An 18,047-nucleotide genomic window follows, 5' to 3' on the forward strand; every position below is an offset into this window, starting at 1 on the left:
GATTCTAACTAGTGCTCAATATCTCAACAACATCTATTGACAGAGCAGAAACACACCGCTAGCAACTTTAGGCGCTGTCACAGAAGAGAGGCTTTTGACCAGGCTGAGGTGAAAAATGGAGCCCATCACTTTCAAATCAATTTCTAAAGCCATTTTTACATCAGCAGATGTCACAAAGTGCTTATACAGAAACACACACACACACAGAGCAGTAGAGGAGCGAGGTGCCCTGCTCAAGGTGGCAGTGCACTGAACCGGGACAGAGACAGGCCAGGAAACAGCTGATAGAGACCTGAAGTGCCGAGGATAACTTGAGAGATGGAGCTTTCAGAGGTTTCCTCCCCCTGTCTGTCAGCAGAGGTCAAGTGAGGTGAAGAGAGCCCTGTAATTGGTTACTGCTTTCAGGCCCCTCTACCAGTTCAAGACACACCAATAGCCAAACAATAAGCTGTCTGCCAGGTGGGTCAATTAGGGGGGAAAGGGACCTTAGTTTGCTTGTTATTTTCATGATCTCTCCAGTGGACATGTGACTGGCATTAATGGTGACCACAGCCAGATTGATTAAGCTATAAAACATATAATGTATAAATACTCTCATATTTCCCTTTGAAATGGACTATGTTTGACATGTACGCGCTCGTATACCAGCGCAGCGGTACAGGGTAACGTTACTGTGGACAAGTGTAGCGGGACAAAAAAGGAAGGCTCGCTGCTTGGGTGTAAGACGTTCAACTGTCCAGTGAAAGACTTAAAAGTTAATATTCTGTTAACTCATAGCCAAATAATGTTGTTGACTCATCCTATACTCGTATGTGGTCAAAGCATACATTGGAGAAAACAAAAACACTTCAAAAACCCCACCTCAAACTTGTATCTCAAACAGACAGTTTCAAAAATGCTTACTATTTCCTTATGGAGGATGAGCTGGCCAATCAGCGGCCTACTCGCATGAATATTTTTAATGACCATTAGACGCCCATACCATGCTGTTGTTGAAGTACGCCCACACCATTCCAACACAGAAAAGCTGCTTTAGAACATACTTAAATACCTTTTTTTATATTGTCATTAATTTAGGTTATATTAGATATCTAATATCCAGATATCTGGAAACACTTGAGAGTTACTTTCATGCTTCTCTGTGCTCTAACTAAGCAACATCTTGAGTAAGCGACATTTAGTTTTACCATCTGCGTCCGGGTCCGGTGGTAGGGTTGAATGATGGGCAGGCCCAGGGGCGTCACCCACTCCACCGTGTTGCCCGATTTAGCGATGAGCCTGGCGCTCTCCGTCAGCCAGTCCTGAAACAGAGTGCACCGCCACGGGTCAGCCAATGGAAGGAGAGGGAGCTACTGAGTGAAAGTAGGATACTTGAAACACCACTCACAGGTCACAGCATTCTACTCCTCTGCTGCCAGCTACTGTAGATACACAGAGCTAGGGGATTCAATTCACTTCCATCACCCACAGTACATTTGTGCTCAAATAAAGATGTTTGTGAAATTGAGGAAAATGTGAGAATATAGACACATTACATTCACTCAGCAGCTTGGAAGTATGATCAGTTTAAACTTAGATGCAGTTTCTTCCGTGATTATATCTATCCGTGCAAACAAATGGAGAGTTTTCAAAGAAACAGGTGGAACGTTGTTGCTTGCAGACAATATAACTCTAGCATAGATATAACAGAACAGTGCTGGCCTGGCTGTTGCTGAGCCTGACATATATCGCTTCCATTCAAGAGAGAGCATTAGAGTCCTAGAGGTCCTCATCCACAGCCTCAGTGTAGGAGACTAATATTTACATTTCACATTTTAGTCATTTATCAGACGCTCTTATCCAGAGACTTAAAGTAGTGAGTTTGCCATGGGGACCAGTATAAAAATGTACAATCGAATCCACAACCCTGGCATTACAAGTGCCATGCTCTCCCAACTGAGCCACACGACCCAGCTAGCAGGCAGGCCCAAAGCTGGCCCATTAATCAGACTGTCTGCCTGCTTTCTGGCCCTCTTTCCCCTGCTAATCATCCTACCTCTCCTCTCCCCCTCCTTCATCCAGGAACTTCCAGCCAGGTACAGGGAGGAGGGGAAGAGAGAGGGATTGATCATGTACTGTAACCTGCCACCGCTGCGCTCTTCTTGAGACTGCTGTGTAGACCCAGCAGGACCTGACCAATTTAGAGACGAACCGGGAGCTGGAGCAAGATGAAGGGGGAATATTTCATTTGAGCTGGGGCTGTGTGCCCTCACCGTAAAGCTACCCGGATCATTCTTTCTCTAATGGTTTTAATGCATGACTATGAGCATTTAATGCATATGATGAACGAGCACGGCTACTGTGCTAATAGTAAAGCAAACTATAGTCGTTAATAATAAGTGCTGGGTCAACTGTGGAGCTGGTATATGCAGCAGGTAAATGGATATATTAGTAATGTGTGTCAACGCAGGGTACCTGGATCTCTGGTGCCGGTGAACATCTCCTTCAGACTGCTGAACACCTGTTGGACCAGGTAGTGAGAGGCATCCCATACGTACTCCTGCAATCACAACACAATCTCAATGGCAGGACAATACATATATCCAAATGCAACACATGTATATTTATTTATAGGCACATAATCGAAATGAGTAAAAGACCAAGCACAGAATCCAGAGGAACTCCACAAGGTAAATTATGTGCTGTTCCATAAAATAATTCCTGGGTTGATTTGAATAGGGGGGGGTAACAAACCGCCACCCCGAACTGTTCACACCCCTCTTGTTTGCAAAGAGAAAACATTTGCAGTTTTAAAGATGCACTATGCAGAAATCGCTCTGACATTTCCTGGTTGCTGCAATTCTAATAGTTCGCCTAAATGTAGTTTGTGACAAAACAAGCAAGTATAGTGTAGAGAATCATTGTACCATCTAAACCGTTGTGAAATATATTTTCCATAACCAAAAATATTGTATTTTCAGCTGTTTGAAGATGGTGTACAAAACTGAAAGTAAAAGACTCAAAAATGAAACTTAAATGGGAAGCATAGAAATAGCGCACATAGAACAGATCTGTCGCTTCTTAGACTTGCATTCAATGAGAATGTATTTATTTAACTAGGCAAGTCAGTTAAGAACTGGTCGTGTCCCCCAAAAAGTTACATATTGCCTGCAATTTTACATGTGTGTTCATATGATACCAGGAGTCAAATCCCGAACCGAATCGTATTGACCCCATTGTGGGGTCTGGATCCGGCCTGCGGTCCGCCTATTGAGCATGGCTGCAGTAGGTTATGACCATCACCATTTTTATAGATAAACGATTTTGGTGTAAAATTCGACTGAAAAGAAAAGGTATAAATTCATGATGATATTGCTGCGCTCAACTAAATGGATATCAGAAGTATGAACGTCACATTACAGTGCTTTGTGAACATTGGGGCGGCAGGTAGCCTAGTGGTTAGAGCTTTGGACTAGTAACCGAAAGGTTGCAAGATCAAATTCCTGAGCTGACAAGGTAAAAATCTGTCGGTCTGCCCCTGAACAAGGCAGTTAACCCACTGTTCCTAGGACGTCATTGAAATTAAGAGTTTGTTCTTAACTGACTTGCCTAGTTAAATAAAGATTTAAAAAATAAACAGCGTTTTAAAAAGATTTGTAGATACAGGTATATCACAGAATTCACTCCAACCCCACAGAAGCCTTTTTCCAATATGGCTGCCAAACAACTGCATTTCAATGGGATAAGGCGGTTTTCACAGTAATAAAAATGTCCCACTACATTGTTCCCAGATTCCCTGTTCAACTAATGAGACAATTTCCCTGGCTGTTAGACGGGAAACACACAAGATAAGATTAGGTTACTACCATATTATAATAGGTCTGTGTGCTTATGTGACGTAGCTAAAGAATAATAAAATCAATGGCTAATATAGACAGATACAGTTTAAGACGTCTCACAGCCGTCAGTATGGCACGTGTCACATTTCTCGTAACACAGTCGTATGTTATAGGAGATAATTATGTGATACTATTCATCCAGAAAGGCCACAGCTAGTCACATCAAAAACCAACAATTACAAAGATGACTGGTAGGCCGTACCTTGGGGAAGTCATCGACCTCCTTGAGCCTCTTCTCTATCTGGAGGCGTCCTCCGTAGCGCGTCACGCCGTACACCACCGTCATCACCGTCTGCTTCACCACCTTCGTGCTGATGAAGCCCTCCAGCACCTGGGCGATCTTCAGACCCTTCTCTGAGTCGCGCGCACGGAACTCCTCCACCTATAAAACACACAGAGCACCAAACACAGTATGACTGTCATCTTGTTCAAAGGGAACCGCACGTACTCAAGAGTATCATACATTAACTCTGACAGTCCCATAGCATAACATGGGAGCATAAGAGAACCACATTGTGCTGCAGACAGTACATTGATTTAGACTGTCAGTGAATGACACAGTTATCACACATCTGACTCAACGGGCCAGTGGCTTTAGCAGCAGTTTGCTGTATAGCCTGTACAGAACCTGCTGTAGTAGTAGTTCTACAAGTGAACAGTCTAAATCAATGAACTGCAATCACCTTAAAGACACACCAGGTGTATCCTTCCTGTAAACATTGTTGCCTTGATGATTGGTGCCCTGTATGTACTGGAGGTGTTTGTCCTCCAAGACTCAGAGCGGAGCTGATTTCATCATCTGATTTCTAATAAGCGCTCCTCAGGGGTGGCTCTCCGCTCTCACCGGTGCTTAAATCAACAGGCTCAAATTGTCTCCCATCTAAAATATGTAGCTTGGTCAGCGCAAAATCCTTGGGCTGTGCCTTCTGCGCTGCAGGGACTGGGGCTCAGGGAGGCCTGGGGTGAGAGGTAAAGTAAAGCCTGCTCTGACTAGTCTGAGGAGAGCAGGTGCTGTTATTGTAGACTGTGCTAAGTGCAAAGGAAAAAGGTACACTGTTGTTCACTAGGTATCCAATCACCCAGATAAATAAAGAAGCAAGCTCGGTAATGAGACACTCTTCAAGTACAACATTATTTATGAATTGATAAACTACGGATTTCAGCAACTGTTTCGACCTTGTGTGTTAATTGTACATTATAGGTGGTAGGGGCAGAGCAATACAATCTCCCCGCCACTGCCCACTGGCGCCCTCTGGTGCCCAGGCTGACTGACCTGCTGTGCCACCCTGCTGTAGACATCCTGGGGCACCTCACAGGGAATTAGGTTCACAGAGGTGGCACCGATCACGTCCCGACCCAGGGCTGCGTAGTGCTGGAGACCATTACACGAACCATCCTGAGGGGAGGAAGGAGGGAGTGACGAGAGAAATATAAATAAGACACTTTTATTGGGGTGGCAAATACAAGCTTAATCGAGGCCATGGATGAGTCCTGAAGAAGCACAGACAGACGAGGTCAAGGAGCTGCTCAGCTCTACATAGCTAGAGCCCAACCAACAGAAAGGTTAACTGATGTCTGAACACACCGTTTAGGATGGATCAGACAGGGCAGTGACTGAGCACAAAGTCAAGTGACAAAACAACCATTTCACCAAAATGGTGTCAGGGGAGCTGTTGCCTTGTTAACTTTGATGAGGCCTCTAAAATAACAGTATAGCGCGTAAGTGAGACACCGCCTGTTAAGAGGTTGTAAATTGGAGAACCTTTAGAGGGGAGCTAAACAAAATGGACCCCTAGACCCTAGGAGTATGCAATATAGCAAAACTTTCACCTATTCAGAGGGTAATATGGAGCTATGACCGTATTGTATATACCTATCTAATCCTTTCAGATCTAAATGGAGGGTCAAGGGGTGGGGGTTAGAGGTCAGTGTCATTACCTGATGTACAGGAAAGTGGGAGATGAAGTGTGTGGGGTCAGGTGATCTGACAGCGTTGGCTATCTCCATACAGCAGGCCAAGGCTTGCCAGGGTTCATCTGCATTCTGCCACCACTTCTTACCCTGCCGTGGAAACACACACACAACCACAGACAATACAGTATCAGATACCACAGATGAATGTTTAGATTATCTCTCAGTGGGTAGAATATTACAACCACAATCTATGAGCTGTAACAGTATGATAACAAACAGGACACATTGTTAGCAGACTGACGTTGAGGGGGTTGTCTCCAGAGTCCAGGATGTTGTCCATGATTGTGTTGGCGTACTCCAACCTGCCGGCCAGCGAGCTGCGTTTCTTGAAGCCTGTCAGGTTGACCAGGTGGATCTTCAGCCATTTCAGACCGCCCGGCCTCAGGCGCTTCCCCTCCGCAAACACCAGGATGGCCCTGGTCACATCGCTGCCCAGGTGGTTGAAGTAGGGCGGGCACGGGTACGTCCGCCCGCGGAGGTCTATGTTGTGGGGGAACCAGAAGACCTCGTCCCTCATGTGGTTGGCGATGGAGAGTTTATAGAGGGCATCCATCCTGAGGCTGTGCATCTCACTGCACTTCTTCTTAGCCATGATCAGCTCCCTCTTCAGGAGTAGGTGGCCAAGTCCTGCTGGCTGTAGCGGATGATCTTGGGGGCCTCGGAGTTGGGCGGCGGGACGTCCAGCTTCTCATTGCCCTTATCGTTGAAGATGGAGATGATGATGTCCAGCAGGGGCTGGTTGATCCTCCAGGCCGCGTTGCCCAGCTGGTTGAGGGAGTCAAGCACGGCATGCAGGGGCTGGTTGATCCTCCAGGCCGCGTTGCCCAGCTGGTTGAGGGAGTCAAGCACGGCATGCAGGGGCTGGTTGATCCTCCAGGCCGCGTTGCCCAGCTGGTTGAGGGAGTCAAGCACGGCATGCAGGGGCTGGTTGATCCTCCAGGCCGCGTTGCCCAGCTGGTTGAGGGAGTCAAGCACGGCATGCAGGGGCTGGTTGATCCTCCAGGCCGCGTTGCCCAGCTGGTTGAGGGAGTCAAGCACGGCATGCAGGGGCTGGTTGATCCTCCAGGCCGCGTTGCCCAGCTGGTTGAGGGAGTCAAGCACGGCATGCAGGGGCTGGTTGATCCTCCAGGCCGCGTTGCCCAGCTGGTTGAGGGAGTCAAGCACGGCATGCAGGGGCTGGTTGATCCTCCAGGCCGCGTTGCCCAGCTGGTTGAGGGAGTCAAGCACGGCATGCAGGGGCTGGTTGATCCTCCAGGCCGCGTTGCCCAGCTGGTTGAGGGAGTCAAGCACGGCATGCAGGGGCTGGTTGATCCTCCAGGCCGCGTTGCCCAGCTGGTTGAGGGAGTCAAGCACGGCATGCAGGGGCTGGTTGATCCTCCAGGCCGCGTTGCCCAGCTGGTTGAGGGAGTCAAGCACGGCATGCAGGGGCTGGTTGATCCTCCATGCCGCGTTGCCCAGCTGGTTGAGGGAGTCAAGCACGGCATGCAGGGGCTGGTTGATCCTCCAGGCCGCGTTGCCCAGCTGGTTGAGGGAGTCAAGCACGGCATGCAGGGGCTGGTTGATCCTCCAGGCCGCGTTGCCCAGCTGGTTGAGGGAGTCAAGCACGGCATGCAGGGGCTGGTTGATCCTCCAGGCCGCGTTGCCCAGCTGGTTGAGGGAGTCAAGCACGGCATGCAGGGGCTGGTTGATCCTCCAGGCCGCGTTGCCCAGCTGGTTGAGGGAGTCAAGCACGGCATGCAGGGGCTGGTTGATCCTCCAGGCCGCGTTGCCCAGCTGGTTGAGGGAGTCAAGCACGGCATGCAGGGGCTGGTTGATCCTCCAGGCCGCGTTGCCCAGCTGGTTGAGGGAGTCAAGCACGGCATGCAGGGGCTGGTTGATCCTCCAGGCCGCGTTGCCCAGCTGGTTGAGGGAGTCAAGCACGGCATGCAGGGGCTGGTTGATCCTCCAGGCCGCGTTGCCCAGCTGGTTGAGGGAGTCAAGCACGGCATGCAGGGGCTGGTTGATCCTCCAGGCCGCGTTGCCCAGCTGGTTGAGGGAGTCAAGCACGGCATGCAGGGGCTGGTTGATCCTCCAGGCCGCGTTGCCCAGCTGGTTGAGGGAGTCAAGCACGGCATGCAGGGGCTGGTTGATCCTCCAGGCCGCGTTGCCCAGCTGGTTGAGGGAGTCAAGCACGGCATGCAGGGGCTGGTTGATCCTCCAGGCCGCGTTGCCCAGCTGGTTGAGGGAGTCAAGCACGGCATGCAGGGGCTGGTTGATCCTCCAGGCCGCGTTGCCCAGCTGGTTGAGGGAGTCAAGCACGGCATGCAGGGGCTGGTTGATCCTCCAGGCCGCGTTGCCCAGCTGGTTGAGGGAGTCAAGCACGGCATGCAGGGGCTGGTTGATCCTCCAGGCCGCGTTGCCCAGCTGGTTGAGGGAGTCAAGCACGGCATGCAGGGGCTGGTTGATCCTCCAGGCCGCGTTGCCCAGCTGGTTGAGGGAGTCAAGCACGGCATGCAGGGGCTGGTTGATCCTCCAGGCCGCGTTGCCCAGCTGGTTGAGGGAGTCAAGCACGGCATGCAGGGGCTGGTTGATCCTCCAGGCCGCGTTGCCCAGCTGGTTGAGGGAGTCAAGCACGGCATGCAGGGGCTGGTTGATCCTCCAGGCCGCGTTGCCCAGCTGGTTGAGGGAGTCAAGCACGGCATGCAGGGGCTGGTTGATCCTCCAGGCCGCGTTGCCCAGCTGGTTGAGGGAGTCAAGCACGGCATGCAGGGGCTGGTTGATCCTCCATGCCGCGTTGCCCAGCTGGTTGAGGGAGTCAAGCACGGCATGCAGGGGCTGGTTGATCCTCCAGGCCGCGTTGCCCAGCTGGTTGAGGGAGTCAAGCACGGCATGCAGGGGCTGGTTGATCCTCCAGGCCGCGTTGCCCAGCTGGTTGAGGGAGTCAAGCACGGCATGCAGGGGCTGGTTGATCCTCCAGGCCGCGTTGCCCAGCTGGTTGAGGGAGTCAAGCACGGCATGCAGGGGCTGGTTGATCCTCCAGGCCGCGTTGCCCAGCTGGTTGAGGGAGTCAAGCACGGCATGCAGGGGCTGGTTGATCCTCCAGGCCGCGTTGCCCAGCTGGTTGAGGGAGTCAAGCACGGCATGCAGGGGCTGGTTGATCCTCCAGGCCGCGTTGCCCAGCTGGTTGAGGGAGTCAAGCACGGCATGCAGGGGCTGGTTGATCCTCCAGGCCGCGTTGCCCAGCTGGTTGAGGGAGTCAAGCACGGCATGCAGGGGCTGGTTGATCCTCCAGGCCGCGTTGCCCAGCTGGTTGAGGGAGTCAAGCACGGCATGCAGGGGCTGGTTGATCCTCCAGGCCGCGTTGCCCAGCTGGTTGAGGGAGTCAAGCACGGCATGCAGGGGCTGGTTGATCCTCCATGCCGCGTTGCCCAGCTGGTTGAGGGAGTCAAGCACGGCATGCAGGGGCTGGTTGATCCTCCAGGCCGCGTTGCCCAGCTGGTTGAGGGAGTCAAGCACGGCATGCAGGGGCTGGTTGATCCTCCAGGCCGCGTTGCCCAGCTGGTTGAGGGAGTCAAGCACGGCATGCAGGGGCTGGTTGATCCTCCAGGCCGCGTTGCCCAGCTGGTTGAGGGAGTCAAGCACGGCATGCAGGGGCTGGTTGATCCTCCATGCCGCGTTGCCCAGCTGGTTGAGGGAGTCAAGCACGGCATGCAGGGGCTGGTTGATCCTCCAGGCCGCGTTGCCCAGCTGGTTGAGGGAGTCAAGCACGGCATGCAGGGGCTGGTTGATCCTCCAGGCCGCGTTGCCCAGCTGGTTGAGGGAGTCAAGCACGGCATGCAGGGGCTGGTTGATCCTCCAGGCCGCGTTGCCCAGCTGGTTGAGGGAGTCAAGCACGGCATGCAGGGGCTGGTTGATCCTCCAGGCCGCGTTGCCCAGCTGGTTGAGGGAGTCAAGCACGGCATGCAGGGGCTGGTTGATCCTCCAGGCCGCGTTGCCCAGCTGGTTGAGGGAGTCAAGCACGGCATGCAGGTCAGCGTCCTGGCACTTCTCCAGCAGGATCTCATGCTGGTTGGCGCCAACCACCGTGCGCATCATCTTGGTGGGGGTGAGGAGGTAGGCGCCGAACTTGGCCGAGGTCCAGAGCACGGGCGGGCACAGCATGGGCATCACGTAGGAGTCAAAGGTCAGCGTGGTCTCCATGGCTTCCTGCTGCATCTGTGTTAGGATGGGGTGCGGCTTGATGAAGCCGACCTGCAGCCAATCACAACACGAGAGATCCAATTAAATACATGAAATACAAAAACACAGGTACAGTACCAGTCCAATCAAATGTCTGCTCAAAAGCAGAGCTGAACATTTTAATTAAGCTTCAGTAAAACAGGCAGCCTTATTTGCTGTGACAACGCCACCACATTAACCATGGCTTCTGGTGGAGAGCGCATGCGGCTGATTTATTTCCTGACTAAGTGTAATTGTGATGATGTAAATACTGTGGTTACCAGCTAAGGCAACTGGTTCATAGCAGTTTTAATCACGTGTGACAGCCGGAGACTAATTAGCTACTACCTGAAAGGTTTCACCAACCAAACCCACAGAGACACATCATTGTAGAAAACATACTGTATAAACCAACAGTGTAGTCTAACACACACAGAGAGACAACAGATTCAGTCCTTCAACCAGAGATATAACAAATCCAGTCCATCAACCAAGCAGATATTCCATGAAAAATAAATGAGAGAAGCATTGTGCAGCCTAACAACTCTGCATGCTGTAAAAATCATTAGGCTGCACCCCTGCTGCCCTACCCTCTACCCCCCTGAGCCAGCACAGCAGAGGGAGGAGTGGCCAGAGACCAGCTTTGAAACCCACAGCGGATTAGGATGCCGGCAGGCACTTCTTTTACACCAGGAACGAGGCTCAGAGGACAAAATAGAAAGTGTCTTAATTTCCTTGTCAGTTATCCCAGAGCAGTCAATCAGCCAGCCAATTAAGGGGACAGTAAAAAAAGTGATTATTTCGGAAGCCACACATCTAAAATGCGCTGCATGGTCAATCCGACATCTGCATTGGCTGTGCAGCCTATACAGTGACACATCCTGTACAGAAGTCAGGGAATTCATAATTATTACGCTTCGCAGAGCTGTTGAGTAGAGCTGTTGTGAAGAAAATTGTCAAGGAAGTGAGTTTGTGTTTATACAGGACCTCCCGCCCCCACCTACCGTCAACCAATCAAGTCAATGCGGAGCGATACGGAGCCCTCCGCATTATAAACAAATGTGGGAGGCACACAGCGATGTGGTACGGAGCAACTGCATCACACCCTCCATACGGAGCCTCTGACCACATTTACAGACGAAGCATAAATTGGCTTTTAGTCAACTGCACCGCCGTCCACTCTTGCAGGGAAAGCGGTTTTATTATTCATATGCTTATGAGCCCGGACCGTGCAGGCAGAGAATAATATGAGGGAGCTGGGCTGTGAGAGGAGAGCTGAAGAGACAGACATAGCAGCTATAACAGACAGCCCTTTCCAAAACCAAGGTAGCCTGTTATGTTATGGCACCTTCTCACTGCTGCACTAACTGATTTCGCTCATAAAATATCAATGTGAAGACTAAGTCATGACACCAAAATGAGATGTCACGAAAATGACCCGAAGCCTTGGAAATCTGATGAAAAAAATTACTGGCATAAATCACTTCAAAATGTAGTGTACGATTTACCTGTTTGTTACTGCGGAAAGTGTACATGTGGTAGAGGACAGGGATGAACTTCCTGTCATAGGCAGGGTTGAGGATGTCGCTGTTCACCTTCATGTGCTTGACCATGAGGTCCACCAGGTACGTGCCCAGCTCCACCACCACCGTGTGGGGCCATTGGGTATTGTCCCCCAGCAGGGAGCGACCAGAGCTATGCTCCGACTCCAGCTTCCACCATCGCTCCCTAGGCAATACGTCAAATTCCTGCACCGCACAGTAAGGAAGTTCTTTAAGTCAAACAGTAGGTCAATGATTTAATACATCTTGTAATTTATCTGTAAAAACAGATAAAGACCAGATGTGGGTGGAAGAGTGACACATAGAAATAGAATGAATAGAATGGGCTTGGAACCTCTACCGCTGGCAATATGACTGGTAAACTCATGGGTACACTCGCAATGGCTGCCTGCCTTGTGATGCAACATTTCTATGGTAATGTAGAATGTTCATTCAAATTATGTTAACTGATGTGGCTCATGCTATGGAATGTATTTTTTGTAATGTCAGTTGAAACAACAAATCACAGCACATATTGATGGGTACACTTCCTGCTTTGCTCCTATGGGTACTCTCGCAATCGCCACCAGTCCACCCATTATGCCATCATTGACTTGAATGGGGACACCTGTTCTATTCATTCTATTTCTGTGGAGTGTCATACCTTAGAGTCTTTGGCTAGTAGCTCAGCATATTCATTGTAGATATGGTTTCCCAGCTCCTTGGCCAGGATGTGGAGACACTCCCCACTGGATGGCAAGTTAGACAGACTCTGACAAATATCAACATTATTAGGATCATCTGTATTTTATAGCATTACATTTGATATCACGCTACAAAGATGCTAAATAAACCTGACTTTAGAACTCTAGATACATCAGAGGTGTAAACGAGTCAAGGTCCAACATTCTGCTGGGATGCAGTGGGCTTTACCTGAAGGGTCCAAACACAGAACGCCAAATTAAACGTTAGAACGTTCATATAATTTGTCAACCAGCTCAGACAATTTGACACCACTCAGAAAAATAAGAATTGAACCAACAGAGACACAGTATATGCATTGAGTGTACAAAACATTAGGAACACCTCCCTAATATTGAGTTGCACACAAGGTGTCAAAAGCGTTCCACAGGGATGCTGGCCCATATTGACTCCAATGCTTCCCACAGTTGTGATAAGTTAGCTGGATGTCCTTTGAGTGGTGGACCATTCTTGATACACACGGGAAACTGTTGAGCGTGAAAAAAAACAGCAGCGTTGCAGTTCTTGACACAAACCGGTGCACCTGGCACCTAATACCACACCCCGTTCAAAGGCACTTAAATCTTTTGTCTTGCCCATTCACCCTCTGAATGTCACACACACACAATCCCTGTCTCAAGGCTTAAAAATCCTTCTTTAACCTTTCTCTTCACCTTCATCTACACTTATTGAAGTGGATTTAACAAGTGACATCAATAAGGGATCATAGCTTTAACCTGGTCAGTCTATGTCATGTTTTGTACACTCAGTGTATATGACCCAAGGTCAGAGATAGTTGAGAGGATTAAGTGGGTTATATAATAATAATAATGATGATAATAATAGCTTTATACCTGGATCATGATGTCTACATAGTCCTTTTGGTCCTTCAGACAGAGGTAGGGGCTGAGTCTGACGGCCTTCGGGGTGATGCTGGCCAGGATCATATTGCTCTCCCTCAGGGCCCCAACTAGGGCTTCGTGCCACACCATCCGCTGCTCTGCCAGTAGAGCCCTCTGAAACATACACCACCATCAGCACGGTAATACTGCATGGTACTGTGTGGTTCTGGTGGACGAAAACATGATGAACTATGGTCCATAAGCAAGTTCTGCCTTAGATCCACTTTGGATATGAGTTCAAAGTTGATGTCAAGTTAAACAACACACACCTTATAACTCATTTGGACTCGACTAGCTAGCCAATAACCATCTGTGGTATTCAGCATGTGTTCCGATTCAGATATTGTGATCGAACAGAACAGGTCTCCAGCCAGGTTGTGAAACTGGGTCAACCCTCCATCTAGGGGACTGTCATATTGCCTGACCATGCCAGGAGGAGAGCCCAGCTGACACAGAGCAGATAGGCTGACCTGGACTCTAGATGACTCCGCCCCCTCCTCAGGAGAGCCCCATCAAAATACATTATCATTCTGCTGTACATTATCATTCCGCTGTAAATGTTGCAGACCACCAGGGACCCTCGTCCTCCTGCTCCCAGTCTGAAACACTGTCTGGAGATGCAGGGAGAGTTTAAACCGTAAATGCCTGGCCCCAGATCACTGAGATAACAGGAGAGGCCTCAAAGCATTACATTTAAAGTTTTGACTGATGTCTGGAGATAAACTTCTCTCTCTGCTGACACTGATGGAACATAAAAAAATAAAATAAAAATCAACGTAATGAAAATATGATTTTGTCATTGGCAATGGATTAAATACAATTCCACCCCTTCAATGTAAAGCGATTTGAGATCTTATACAACTCCAATAATTGCTCATTTCAGGGCCATTAAAAACAAAACAAAGCATAGTATATTTCAGTGTGTAACTATCCCATACAACTATAGTAGTATATTTCAGTTTGGCCAAACTATACGTCTAGGTGGGTGGGGCAGTTTGTTTACCATCTTGGCCATGTGTGGGGTAACAGGCTTCATGGCCTCCACAGAGTGAATGGTGATGGTGCTGGCCTGCTCCATGCTCAGCTGACGGCTGAACCTCTCCCGCAGTTCCTCCAGGCTGAAGGCCAACTTGGGGTACTTAGCATCTGCCCTCTGAAACACACACAGGTCAGAGGGTTCAGAGAGGCCGTACACAGACAGGGTTTTCCAGGGAGAGACTTTTACATCACAGGAGAGAGACACTGGAAGGGAGCATACATTAGACCTAATGTCTATTATCAGAATCAATATTAGATACATTGAGAATACTCACATAGCTATTTTGGAATGCGTGTGTGCACATTCGAGCGTGTTTGTCCAGGCTCTCTGTGTGTGTGTGTGTACAGTCCTAGCCAGTGCGTGTGTGTATTCTGAATAATATGAGTGTGTGGTGATGGGGAGGGTTTGGTCAGGTCAGGGTGCGTCGCTAAGTGTGTGTTGACTGTGCAGTCAGCTGCCAACACACAGAGCATTACGCAGCCTTAATTACTAGACCAGGGATTATCAACTAGATTCAGCCGAGGGTAGATATTTTCTTTAGCGGATGGTCAAGGGGCAGGAACACAATTACAAATCATTTGTAGACTGCAAATTGACCGCAAGAAGCCCAAACATATATAATATTTGACTAAACCATAATCTCAAACTTTTCTTACATTTGTATACAATCGCATACACTCAGTGGCCAATTTATTATGTACACAACCCTGTTCACAAAAATGGTTCGCTCCTATAGACCGTGAGTCACGTTCCCATGGCTTGCTATAAAAAGGAGGCAGACAGGCCTCCGGTAACTGTTTGATTGAACGTTAGAATGGGAAAAACAAGTGACCTAAGCGACTTTGAGCGTGGTATGATCGTCCTGGGCTTTTCACACACGACAGTGTCTAGGGTTCACTGAGAATTGTGAAACCAACTAAAAAAAACATCCAGTCAGCGGCAGTCCTGTAGGCGAAAACAGCTTGTTGATGAGAGAGGTCGAAGGAGAATGGCAAGAATTGTGCAAGCTAGCAGGCGGGCCACAAACAGGCAAATAACGGCGCAGTACAACAGGAGTGTGCAGAACGGCATCTCGGAACGCAACACTCGTCGGTCCTTGTCACGGATGGGCTATTGCAGCAGACAACCACACCGGGTTCCACTCCTATCAGCTAAGTCGGTAAGTCAGTCCTGTGACTCAGTTGGTAGAACATGGCACTTGCAACGCCAGGGTTGTGAGTTCAATTCCCATGGGGGACCAGTACGAACAAATATCTGAAAATGTATGCACTCACTACTGTAAGTCACTCTGGATAAGAGAGTCTGCTAAATGACAAAAATGTTTTTAAAAAACTAAAAGAAGCGGTTCCAGTGGGCACACGATCAACACTGGACAATTGAGTGGAAAAACATTGCCTTGTCCGACGAATCTCAATTCCTGTTGCATCATGCTGATGGCAGAGACAGGATTTGGCGTAAGCAGTAAGCAAAGTGCATGGACCCATCCTGCCTGGTGTCAACGGTACAGGATGGTGAGTGGAATGTTTTCCTGCCACACGTTCGGTCCCTTGATACCAATTGTGGAACACGTCCATGCCCCGAATAATTCAGGTTGTTCTGGAGGCAAAGGGGGGGTCCGACCCAGTACTAGATGGGTGTACCTAATAAACTGGCCACTGAGTGTATACCTCTCTATTATGTGTGGGAAAACTTTGGAACAGATTTCCAAAATTCAAAATCACTTGGAGCTGATGTGCTGGTGTATTTACACCCCACAAAAATTGCTCAGAAAACTTGGGGTGCCAAATAAAATCCCCCGCGGGCCACATTTGGCCAGTTGGGGAACCCTGCACTAAACGCTTAGTCTGCTGCCAACACACAGAACATGACCCAGGCTTAATCACTAGACATTCAGCTCCACAAGACTATAAAGTAAACAGATGGCTCATTATGCTCGGCGTAATAAGGTGTAGTCACATCTGTGTGCTCCATCAATTACTGTGGGCTGGTACCTTGACTGCTTGGCATTTCATTTCCGAGATCAAACTGAAAATCAAATGATATGCGTTTACAAAGGAGTATGAATATTCCTATGTTTACATCTATAATTGGATGGTAACACATTTAAGGTCAGTGTAGTTCTGTCTGTCGGTCTCTGTGTGTGTCTCTGTCTGTGTGTTTGGTGCTTGGAGTAAAGGCACTAAATGGACTAAGGCAGGCCCACGCCACCATTCCCCCTGTGCCTGCAGTCACCTGACAGAGAGAAATAAAGAGGACACGAGGGCCCAAACTAACGCAAACCAAACCCAGAGCCTCAATTAACAGCCAGTAGCTATGCAAATTAACATCCATCCCATCACCCTCTCGTGGCCAATTAAAAAATAAATATGCTTATACTGCATCTTTACATGCTGCTGCTTTAAGCTTAACCCACACCAAAGGTCTGGCTGGCACCCAATTAAAAAGCTCATAGAAAGTGGCGGCACATATATCTCATTATATAAACACACAGCTGGCTAAGTGGTCCAGTGAGAAGGGTACTGAGAGGGCCTGTGTACTTTTTCATGTTGTAATTTATTATTGAAAGTGGGCGTCCGTGACCTGTGCAAGGACATCTGGGTATTATCAGTTAACACTTTATAGAAGGGTTGATGTACGGTGTCTCTTTATTAACCCGGGAGACACAGGAAGAGACACTAAATATGTCCGCAAAGGAGAGGCCGCTTGAACGGCAGCGAAAATAAAACTAAAGTTTCCGCGGGTGATAAGTCACTTGGTCACTGGCTCTAAGGCACTAAAGCATGGCACAATACTAGTCTTACTTAAAGAGCAAGCTTTGCTGCTGAGGAACTACAGTATATACACTGATGTATTTGGACGCATATATTTACATTTTAGTCATTTAGCGGACACTCTTATGTTATAACATTCTGTTTCAGTGCTTCTATGGCAGTTCATGCTGGGCCATGAGAGAGGACTGAATAATAAGTATGTTCATGTGTATTGTTGTTTGCGTGTGTAGAAGTGTGTCAGACACTTGTTTCTGCCCAGGGGCAGAGATTGTCCAGAGACGGAGCAGAGCCAGCATGGACCGGAATGGGACAACTACCAAGCTTCCCTCCCTTTCCTTCTCACTCTCTCTTCTAGCTAGGACCCCTGGCAAAGGCAGAACTGTCAGCTAAACCATAGATCAAGTGCAGTAGGGCACCAAGATTAATGAGTTGGCTCATAATGATAGAAATGTAATATCCCCCTCACAGGAGAACACAGCATCTCCTAACACTAGATCAAACTGCATTTCTGCACATCTAATTTGCAAATAGTACTAGTATATATATTATTCTAATGTGCAGTTTCGACTTCCCGTGAGACGGTGTTATGAAAACTTGGCACTGAGTTAAAAAACAACTCCTTCTCTCCCCATGGTACAAGCACAGCTAAAAATACATCCTGTATGGCAAAAAGTGAATCGTGTGAGAAAGCATAGCAGCACCACTTATCCCTAACAGAAATCCCACTATGCCCTCAGACGAACCATCAAACAGGCAAAGCGTCAATACAGGATTAAGATTGACTCCTACACCGGTTCTGACTCTCGTCGGATGTGGCAGGGCTTGAAAACTATTACGGACTACAAAGGGAAACCCAGCCGCGAGCTGCCCAGTGACGCAAGCCTACCAGACACGCTAAATGCCTTTTATGCTCACTTCGCGGCAAGCAACACTGAAGCACGCATGAGAGCACCAGCTGTTCAGGACAATGGTGTGATAACGCTCTCGGTAGCCAATGTGAGCAA

The 18,047-nt window shown here is 48.9% G+C and overlaps 1 protein-coding gene across 1 annotated transcript in view; it reads right to left on the reverse strand.

The window, feature by feature from the left end:
- The window catches only part of LOC139578299 (uncharacterized), a 49,259-nt gene that overhangs the window by 14,874 nt on the left and 16,338 nt on the right, over positions 1-18,047 (reverse strand). Inside the window, 11 exon segments of the mRNA XM_071405706.1 lie at positions 1,188-1,308; positions 2,460-2,539; positions 4,081-4,260; positions 5,152-5,274; positions 5,817-5,939; positions 6,094-6,464; positions 6,467-10,082; positions 11,558-11,797; positions 12,255-12,362; positions 13,186-13,347; positions 14,237-14,386. Of these exon segments, the coding sequence (XP_071261807.1) occupies positions 1,188-1,308; positions 2,460-2,539; positions 4,081-4,260; positions 5,152-5,274; positions 5,817-5,939; positions 6,094-6,464; positions 6,467-10,082; positions 11,558-11,797; positions 12,255-12,362; positions 13,186-13,347; positions 14,237-14,386 (5,274 nt within the window).

This window comes from Salvelinus alpinus, chromosome 6 (genome assembly GCF_045679555.1).
Source record: "Salvelinus alpinus chromosome 6, SLU_Salpinus.1, whole genome shotgun sequence".
NCBI lineage: Eukaryota > Metazoa > Chordata > Actinopteri > Salmoniformes > Salmonidae > Salvelinus > Salvelinus alpinus.